Source organism: Silurus meridionalis, chromosome 8 (assembly GCF_014805685.1).
Source record: "Silurus meridionalis isolate SWU-2019-XX chromosome 8, ASM1480568v1, whole genome shotgun sequence".
NCBI lineage: Eukaryota > Metazoa > Chordata > Actinopteri > Siluriformes > Siluridae > Silurus > Silurus meridionalis.
In genome coordinates this window covers 15,800,608-15,811,628 of record NC_060891.1, presented here as the reverse complement: position 1 = coordinate 15,811,628, position 11,021 = coordinate 15,800,608, and the positions used below count along the sequence as shown (strand labels likewise).

General features: G+C 40.2%; 1 protein-coding gene across 2 annotated transcripts in view; it reads right to left on the bottom strand.

Annotated features, from left to right (window-relative positions):
* Positions 1-11,021, bottom strand: part of akap6 (A kinase (PRKA) anchor protein 6) — a 107,071-nt gene that overhangs the window by 22,217 nt on the left and 73,833 nt on the right. For both annotated transcript variants that reach the window (XM_046855064.1, XM_046855065.1), the window contains exon 10: positions 6,036-6,182. In XM_046855064.1, coding sequence (XP_046711020.1) covers positions 6,036-6,182 — 147 coding nt within the window. The remainder of the gene's footprint in view (positions 1-6,035; positions 6,183-11,021) is intronic.

Below are 11,021 nucleotides of genomic sequence, written 5' to 3'. Positions count from 1 at the left end.
GAAAAAAATCAAAGTGCAAATTCTACAGTTTGGTGTTGTCTGCTGTTGGCTTTCCCATGTAAACAATTTAAGATGTAAAGTGAAATAGCCAATACAACCTTTAAATTCAACAGCAGGTCAATAACTGTATCCTCTTTGCTTTATTCCATGTGTTGTATTTTTTAATAGTTCTCTGTAGAACACAATCATTTAAACCACTTTTCCAAATCCAGAATAACACTTTAGTATTTTCTCCACTCTCATCCAGTTTCAGTGCTACATACCTTTGTTGACCCCTCAGAGACATAAGCAATCGAGTCATGCATACTGTTAATGCACAACAATGAACAACCCAGCATTCAAAATGTTCAAAATGAGCTTCATAAAAGCAGACTGGCATCAAATATTACACATTTGCAGGGGCACACACACACACACACACACACACACACACACACACACACACACACACACACACACACCTCAAGGGACAATACTAATGATATGAAACTTCGATATATTTTAAAGTAGTCAATGCACAGCTTTTATAGCAGTACAGATTTACTGTCTTCTAAAAAAAACTTTAACATTACTGTCAAAATAACTGGCAACAAAATTAAGTACACCCTAATTGAACATGTCAAACTTCCACTTCCTCCATAATGACATCACAGAGCTGCTGGATGTTAGACACATGGTCTCCACCTTTCACTTGAGGATGCCTTTGTCTCATTAGACCACAGGACATGGTTCCAGTAATGCTCTTGGACAGTTTGTCCTCAACCCAGCCATCAGGGTTGCACAAGCCAGTGCACTTTTAGTGACGGTCCCAATAGATGGAGAGGATTGCGTTAAAAAGGGCATCCATCTTAAAACGTGCCAAATTTGTGGATATGTGGATCACGAACCAGAATTTCATACTGGATCGGTCGAGGCCCGGGTTACCAGATATGTTGTGTGTTCAGGAGACCAAGGAGAAGGGGAGTAATGCCAGAAACACTGGAGGTGGGTTTATACTTTTCTTTTATATTGTGAGAAATGGTGTAGGGGTGATTCTGAAGGAAAAGTACAGTAAGAATGTAGTGTAGGTGAAAAGAGTTTCTGATAGTGTGATGAACATGCAGCTGGAAGTTGAAGGGGTGATCATAAATGTCATCAGTGTTTATGCTCCACAAGTTAGCTGTGAGATGGAAGAGAAGGAAAATTTTAAAAGTTAGATAATGTGGTAGAAAATGTACCTAGGAATGAAAGATTGGGGCAGATTTCAATGGCCAAGTAGGTGAAGGGAACAGGTGTGATGAGGAGGTGATGGGTAGGTATGGCCTTCAAGAGAGGAATGTGGAAGGGCAGGTGGTGGTAGATTTTGCTTAAAGGATGAAAATGGCAGTGATAAATACCTATTTTAGGAAGAAGGAGGAGCATAGGGTGGATAAGAGTGAAGGAAGGTGCACACAGGCACACAGATGTTATGCAGGAGATGCAAGTGGAGACTGTAAGGTTGGTAGGGGACAGTGTAGCTAGACAGGATCGGATGGTGGTCTGTAGGATGGCTATTGAGGTAAAGAAAATGAGAAAAGTGAAGGCTGAAAAAAGAATAAGGTTGTGGAAACTGAAGGAGGACGACTGTAGTGTGAGATTCAGGGAAAAGGTCAGACAGGGGCTACGTAAGTGGTGTTGAAGAGGTGCTGGATGATTGGGCAACTACTGCAGAAGTGATAAGGGAGACAGCTCGGAAGGTTCTTGGTGTGACATCTGGAAATAGAAAGGAAGACAAAGAGATGTGGTGGAATGATGAAGAGCAGAAAAGCATAAGGAGCAAGAGGTTTGTTGAAACAGAATTGGGATCGACACGGTGATGAGAAAAGTATGCAGGAATGCAAGGAAATGCAGAATCAGGTAAAGAGGGATGTGGCAAAAGCAAAGGAAAAGGCATATGAGGATCTGTATGTGAAGTTGGACACTAAGGAAGGAGAAAAGGATTTGTACCGATTAGCAGAGAGACCGAGCTGGGAAGGATGTGCTGCAAGTTAGAGCAATAGGAGATGGAAATGTGTTAACTAGTGAGGAGAGTGTGTTGAGAAGGTGGAGGGAATATTTTGGGCAGCTGATAAATGAGGAAAATGAGCAAGAGAATGGTGAATGATGTGGAGATGGTAAAGCAGGAAGTGGATTATTAGTAAGGAGGAAATGAAGGAGATTGCTGGTACTGGTTTTATGAACAAGGAAGATCTGCAGACCTGCAGTAACTACAGAGGAATAAAGTTGATCAATCACAGCATAAAGTTATGGGAAAGAGAATTGGAAGTCAGGCTGAAAGAAGAGGTGACTATCTGTGAGCAACAGTATAAGAGAGGAGTTGTGGTATTGTATGAGGAAGTCGTGTGTCAGAAAAGTATGTGAGGGTGGTGCAGGACATGTATGAGGACAATGTGACATCAGTGAAGAAATGACAGACTGGTTTAAGGTGGAGGTTGGACTTCATAAAGGATCGGCTCTGAGCCCTTTCCTGTTTGCAGTGGTGATGGACAGGTTGACGGACGACGTCAGACAGGAATCTCTATGGACTAAGATGTTTGTGGATGATATAGTGATTTGTAGTGAGAGTAGGGAGCAGGGTGAGAAGAGCCTGGAGAGGTGGAGGTACATGCTGGAGAGAAGGGGAATGAAAGTCAGTAGGAGTAAGACAGAGTACATGTGTGTGTATGAGAGGGAGGACAGTGGAGTGGTGTGGTTGCAGGGGGAAGAGGTGGTGAATGTGGATGAGTTTAGGTACCTGGGGTCAACAGTGTAAAGTAATAGAGTGTGTGTTAGAGAATTGAAGAAAAGAGTGCAGGCAGGGTGGAGTGGGTGGAGAAGAGTAGCAGGAGTGATTTGTGATAGAAGGGTATCTGCAGGAGTGAAAGGAAAAGTTTATAGGACTGTGGTAAAACCTGTGATGATGTATGGTTTAGAGACAGTGGCATTGAGTAAAAGACAGGAGATGGAGCTGGAGGTAGCAGAGCTGAAAATGTGAAGATTTTCAATGGGACGACAATGGACAGGATTAGAAATTAGTTTATTAGGGAGGGAAGCGTGATTGAAATGGTTTGGTTTAATTGAAATGGTCATGTGCAGAAAAGGGACCTGGGGTATATCAGTAGAAGAATGCTGAGGGTGGAGCTGCTAGGAAGGAGGAAAATAGGAAGGCTAAGGAAGAGGTTTATGAATGTGGTGAGGGAAGACATGTAGGTAGTTGGTTTGAAAGAGGCAGATGTGGAAGTATGAAGACAGATCCCCTGTGGCGATCGTTAATGAGTGCAGCCAATAGACGAAGAAAAAGAAGAAGATAAAAAGAAGAGGTTGTCTTCAGCAAACTTTTGTAAAGCTTTCTTGTGAGTCAATTTTAGAAGTGTCTTAATTCTGGGACAAAGGCCATGCAAACTGACTTGTTTCAGTGTGTGGCGTATGGTCTGAGCACTGACAAGTGGACCTTCCACTTCTGCAACCTTTAACGCAATGCTGGAATCACTCATGTGTCTGTTTTATAAAGCAAGCTTCTGCACCTGACGCACAGCATGAGAAATCAACTTCTTTGATCGACTCTTGCGAGGCCTGTTCCGAGTGGAACCCGTCTTGGAAAACATCTTAATGACACTGGCCACTGTATGGATATATACATATATATTTACATACATACTCATACATACACAGCATAAAATGCTAAAGAATCATTTATTTTTTAAATCCTATTTGTTTTGCACATGCATGAAAACGCTAAAGAATCCATATCGCTAACGTAAGCCGCTTTCCACTTCCTGGTTAGCGACTAATGCAAGCGCTATGGATTCTTTAGGGTTTTTATGCATGCGCAAAACAAATCTTATTTCTGGTACGGAGTGAGTAGCCACAGTGACACTGCGCTAACTCTAGGTTACTTTTTACACCTCTGGCATTGTTGTGTATATTTTCAAATATAATAATAAGAAACGTTCTCGAGGGAACTCAGATTTGAACTTGCGTGTAAAAGGATTGCATTAGTGCTAAACCAAAAGATTTTGAAACTAATACATGTACCGTTTCACCCCAAGTGAAAAATAAAGTTCGTACTTGAACATGTGTCCAAACTGCACCCATATCTGACATCATCTAGGTGATGAGTCCATGAAAAAAATGTAACACGTAAAAATAGGAAAGGAATAAACGAGACGAGGAGGAGTACAAAGAGATAAGCAATCATTTTTTTTGTGTCTGATGAGTATATTCCTGTACAGGAGATCATTCATGCAAGTCTATTTTGCTGAGAGGTCAAAAAAGAGCCCTGATATTCAGCAAGCAACAGAAATATCTCAGATATTCATTACCTTTCTCTCTTTCTCTCTGTCTCTTCTCTCCTTATCTGAATATTGATAATCGACAAACTCGCTAGTGTTTTCAGCATATGACAAATGTGGTGAAATCTATGCCCTTGGAGGGTCAAGTAGCGCAAAAACAGGAATTTATTGCCACTTTATTTTGTTCTGGAGCAATATGCAATCATCAATTCTTCATAAGCAGCATACTTCGGAGAATGGTCTGTCTTCATAAATGCGACAGAGGACATCAATTTCGTTTAATTCACAATTTGTGTCAGCACAGCAGATGCCAATGGCTGACTTGATAGGCTTGTTTAATATGCAATTGAGACGGCGTAATGCACAGCGCAGGGAGAAGAAACGCTCAGATTGAACTCCTCGCGCCACTGCCGTCTCGCTCCTGTCGCTGACACATGCGCCGCACCGTCCGCACGATCACACATCCGCAGCTCTTTTTCAAAGTTTGGATGTGGCCATTTCGCGTAACTGTCAGCGATTATTCTTTTACATATGGCTTTAATTAACACTAACTGCTGCAGCTGAACTGAATGGATATTTGGCGCTCGAATGCTTCGGCTTCCGGATAACGACAATGTCGCTAATCTGACTAAGTGTTACTGTGATACAAATAGATCATATTCCAAAATAACCACACAGACAGACACAGGTTTGTTTTACTATCCTTGCGTAGATTCTTCCACTGAAATAATTACTGTGTTAAGAAAAACAGATTCTTCTTCTTTCGGTTTCTCCCATTAGGGGTTGCCACAGCGCATCATCCTTCTCCATACCCCCCTGTCCTCTACATCTGCCTCTTTCAACCCAACTACCTTCCTGTCTTCCCTCCTAGTGGCTCCATCCTCAGCATTCTCCTACCAATATACCCCATGTCCCCCCTATTCACATGTCCAAACCATCTCAATCTCGCCTCCCCCACCTTGTCTCCAATACGTCCTACATGCGCTGTCCCTCTAATAAACTCGTTTTTAATCCTGTCCATCCTCGTCACTCTCAACAAAAACCTCAACATCTTCAGCTCTGCTACCTCCAGCTCCACCTCCTTTCTTTTATTTAATGCCACTGTCTCTCGCAGGTCTCACCACAATCCTATAAACTTTCCCTTTCACATAATAAAAGCAGATTAACGTAACAAAAAACTAGGACTCCAGCAACCAAACTTTCAGCACATATGTACATTTTTTAAGCTATTTTCTGGCTCCAACCATTCACACATACAAAAAGAGAAACACACATACACCCAAAGGTTTGTCTACACCTTAATCTAACCCCTACTCTAACACCAGTAACAAGAGACTTATTTGTTTTTGTTTGTTTGTTTCTATTTATTTAAATCTGCAGTTTTTTTTATCTTCCTCATGCGGACCAGCCAAAAGTTCACACAAAATACTGAATATGTTAAATATTCCTGTTCTGCTTGTCCCCACCAAGATAAAAACACACAAGTCAGGACAGTGATTATAAAGATAATAAACATAAACATCTGCACTTTTTATATAATGGGCTAATTAGTCTACAGATGGGGCTTGAGAAATGAGACGGAAAAAAAACATCCACCAGCAGTAGTTAGTACTATTTATCTTCAGCTCTTCCTCTGAATAGCTGAGTCATGACTTTGCCATTTGTGTAATTTCTGAATGTGAATAGCATCAAAATATACACCACAAGGCAGAGGGGTGAGAACAGATTGATTGTATAAAGCCTCACCTCTAACTGATCCCACTTGACCCTAAGAGCAGCCATGCGTTCATCAAAGTCATCAGGCAGCTCGATGCTACTTCTTTGCAGACTCTCGGCCCAACCCAGGAGCTGCGTTTTCTTTGGGAGCCACATGGCCATCTCCACACGGTTTCCCTGCAAAATAAACAAAAACACATACACAAATAAGCTTACTAGTCATGGCATTATCTACATATGATAAAAAGACAACATTATCATCTCACAAAGCTACAAAGTCACACAAGAAACAGATTTATTTTTTATAACCAGGACACACTATCCTCCAAAATCAAATGAATATGTAGCTTTGAAGACTACAGAGCATATTTGCGACTCTGAGAGGATGGACACTAATGCCCTCTAAAAGCAGTAATTTGCAAATTTGATACGATTTTAAGCAATTATATTTTCAGTTAAATAGCTGACAAGCATACTGTAAAGGCTGAAACTGACGCTGTTAAATTTTGCACCTTTTTTTTGCTCCCTAATTTCTCTCTCTTTCTTCCCTATTTCATTTTCTGCACCAATAGCTACTTGATTCCTGTTGTCATTTATCATTACGGCAAGAGGCGCATTTAAATATTTAAATGCGCCCTGTTTTCTTCTCTCTTCTCGTTGTCATCGGGCCAAGATTCATTTTTCATTGTCGCCGTTTTTTTTTGATGGAGACGCTATCACACATCTTTTTAAGCCATCCATCCCTTTCAGGTTTTAATAGCGGCCACCAAAGCAAATAAAAAAAAAAGCGGCTCCTTTTAAAAGTGAACGGGATTACCCAAGTTTTTGTTGTTGTTGTTGACAGCAACTTTTGATTTTAATAGTTTTGCCTTCATTATAAAAAATGTCACGTAATTTACTGAGACAGCAGTGAAGGATGAGATGAAGGGATAAGGAGGTGAATTGGAATGCAAAGGATGAGGCGATGGGAGTGGTTTGGCTTCCTCAGGTCAGAGCTGACCATGAAAGGTAATCAGAAAAGAAAGGACCACTACCACCCCCACAAATCAAACCCTATATATGTTTCATAGCTTGAAATATATGCATATGTAAAATGTATATGTAAATGTAAAATTCATGATGAATTTACACAGCAAAAAAAACCCCCAAAAAACAGTAAGTACAGCTATAGCACACCATAATTTCAGAAAATGTCTGTGAAAAGACCTGTGTGCACCAGAAAACCTAGAAGTTTCTCTTCTTGAAGCAGAGCAACTGTATAGTCAAATCTATACCACTTTTAAAAAAGGGGCCACCATCTAATAGAAATAAGTGCGGTGTGAGTGAGGAAATGGCAGCCATTTCCCTTAACAAATTCAATAATTCAATAAATCAGCCAGCAAAGATAGTCTTTTAAATAGATGAAATATCAACAAGCGATAATAATATTAATTCACTTGGCATATTAACATAAAAAGACTGGAAATGTCAGCAAAAATGCAGTCACACATGAGCTCATTTAATGCGTTTTCCTAGATCCATCTTCCCCATTAAATTAAAGTTTTGTTCACTCTCTGTAACATGGTGAGACAACAAAAGTAAGACTCTATGAGCTGAGTCGGATGTGGGGTGTATTTAAATCACTTTATGCAAACACTAACATGTTGGGATGGTGATGGTGGTGGTGGTGGTGGTGGTGTGTCAGACTGAGGCAACAAACAGAATTTGCACCAGCGTGCTCAGTGCAGGCATTTAAAGCACTCAGCATACTACAGTAGCTTTAAATCAAACAGAAAGCATTACTGCTCTTGTTTTTTTGCCCAGAAAATGAATCTATGGAGAAGAGGGGAAAAAAGTAATTTAGGACTCCTCTGATGATGCACTGAATCTCCTGTATTAAACGTTTAGTATAAAAAAAAAGAAAAAGCACTTCAGAAAAGCATGTGAGAAACTAGACAGGGAGATGATGAGCTGTAAATCGACTCTGAGGTGCATAATATGTGGAATTTGATATGCTTTCATGATAGAGATCTGCCCAAAAGAAACTGGGAAAAACTGATAATTACTTAATCAGTTCAGGCCCTTTTCATGTCATGCCAGCACCCTTGATGTTCAGCTGTAGACTGGGAAAGGAAAGGAGAGAGGGAGGGAAAGAAGGAGAGAGGGCACGAAGGGGGTTTTTGGGAGAGAAGAGTGATGGAAATGGGATGAAGGCCTCCCAGTGATGTGTGAGACTCACAGCCCTGAAAGACCAGGAAGTAAAAAAAAAAAAAAGCTACATATTCACTTTTAAAGACATGGCACTGCCATTTGGAAGTGATTTCTAAACTGTTTATGTAAAATGGCTGCTGACATGCTTCTGTGCTTGGTTGTTCTATTTTTCCAGTGAAAAATCGCTTTGCTTCAAAAAAGAAGAGTGAAAAAAAAACTGCCGAACCGGCCTGGAACAAAAGGCTGTGCAACAGTGTTAATTGTCACCATGGTGACCAGAAGAATAAGCCATTTTACAACTGGTATAGAAGGCGCACATTGAGGCCTGAGTCAAAAACGCTCTTCTATTTTTTCATCCCGCTTTCGCTTCTGTGTTTAAGAACAAGATGGCCAGTCACTAAGAGGTCAACCTCAGACCCAGGAGAATTTCCACCAGCTTTTCCAGACCTAGTCGAGAATGAGATTTCAACAAAGACAAAATCAACTTTGGATTGTAAACACACACACACACACACACACACACACACACACACACACACACACACACACACACAGCTGCAGCAACAAATTGCATAAACAATGACATCTTTCAAGAAACAAGAAGTGCTTGTGCAAAGACTAGGAGGTTATAGGCCAATACACTGCACACAATGCTACAGGGAACCCTGGGAACTCACCTCCTCTCTATCAGAACATCAAACTGTCAAAAAAATATATACGGAGGATGCAGGAATTTAAGACATCCTATTAAAAGCGGATGCTTTGGTCAGATTTCCAAAAGATGTCCAATCAGCTTAGTGATGAGTTAAAACACAGAGTGACAGCAAGAGCCCTAGGCCTTTTAAGATTGTGTAATTTACTGCCAGGAAATAAAACTAGACACTAGACACTCCTTTGATCTGTGATTGAGGAGGTTTTGCTTTATTTAAAGAATTTTATGACTGAATTTGGTTAGACTTCCTGCTGCTAAAAGTCACGTTAGAGGCGTGCCGTATACATATCAGATATATCCTACATATATATGTATGATATATTCAATGTCACGGTTCTTCTTCTTTTTTTTGGAACTTATTTATTTATGTATTGTTATTTTATGTTTCCCGTTCCCGTCTTTGCATGAGGCTTGGTGGTGACCCCCATAGGAAGCCCATGCCTAATGCTATTGAGCAGCGAACAAAGACGCTTTTTATCCAGGGTCCGAGGCCTGGAGCTCAGCTGTGGGTTCAGGGAGGAGGGATTGGACTAGAGTGAGTCTTAGTGGCCAGCCCTCCGCTGCCCCCTCTCCACTGTGAGCGTGGCACTTTTCTTCACCAGACAAACACAGGAAACAATGCAATCAGCCAAGAGCACAGTGTTTTAACAGGCAGAGAAGCCTCAGCCTGGGCCCTGCTCCACACTCCTCTAAAGCCTGAATAATGATGCCAGGCTGGAGTATTTGGCCTGTTCCTGTTGCTCACTAAGCACCAGAGTCCATAAGAAACACTGCAAATTCAGCTATTCCTTAACACTGATGAGGACACATATTCTCGCTTTCAAGCAACTTTAAATTGTAAATAAATGCATGCCCTGTGTAAGAGTATATTTTATATTATATATATATATATATATATATATATATATATATATATATATATATATATATATATATATATATAGAGAGAGAGAGAGAGAGAGTAGTCACCTTTTGTACAGACAGGGAAAATTACCGGTCGAACAAATTACATTTGGGATTTTGAAATCACTTCACTTTTCTCGCCGCTTATTCCATTTGCATCAACTGCAAATCATATTACGTAGGCTATGCATTGTTAATTGAGTCCGTAATGCATTATCCACCATATAAATCAAATGACAAATATTAAAATGAAGAGCAAATTCACTAATAGGGAATCATGAAACAATCTTTTTTAAGTATCCTTCATTAATAATTGAATTCTAATAATGTCTATTGTACAGAGTAGTTTTAGATTTTTTTTTTCTTTCATGGAAACCCTTTTCTGCACAACTGCCCTGTCTGTGTTTGACTGATGGGATAATAATAGAGATAAATTTAAATTGTGTGTAATAGAAGGTACAAAAAAAAAAAAAAAAAAAAAAAAAACAGAAAATAAATTCAGAAAACAATAAATCAACAAGCAACTAATAAACCTAAGAATACACAGTCTACTGGAGTGAGGAGACGGTCAATCAGGGACATTAACTCTTCATAAACTGCCACCATTTCCTCTACTTCGACAATTTTTCCCCCTCAACTGAACCAGCCATTGGGGAAAAAAATCTAGAATAAGAAAATTTTAAAGAAAAAGTCAGAAACTGCATATAAACCCAGACAAACTCACTCCTGCTGAAGCTAAGCAGGAATTTTGCACTGTGTCTGAATTGTGCAACAATGCAATGCAACCTAAATGCTAGACAATCTTCATTCTAATGAAGTGGGTGTCAAGGTCAATGTAAAATGTGCTGTGATGAATGGCGCTGAGCTGGATTCTACAAATCTGCCCCGCACCACAGCCCTTTCACTTTAATTGTGGCGCTGAAATGTGCAGAGGGTAAGTTGCAGCAAGAGGGCACAAGGGAGACAGGAGGGTGTGTGTGTGTGTGTGTGTGTGTGTGTTTTAGGAATGAAGAGTCTTGGTCAAGGGGGGTGTCTAAAAAAAGGATGCTCTGATATCTAAGCAATCTTGCAGATCTGTAATATGAATCTAATAGCATCTTTAAATTCACTCATGTCTCAAAATCTGAATCAATATTCAATCAGAAATAGAAAAAAAAAAAACAAATTCTGTTCAGCACAAATTTCCAACAGTCTGTAACCTGCTATGTGCT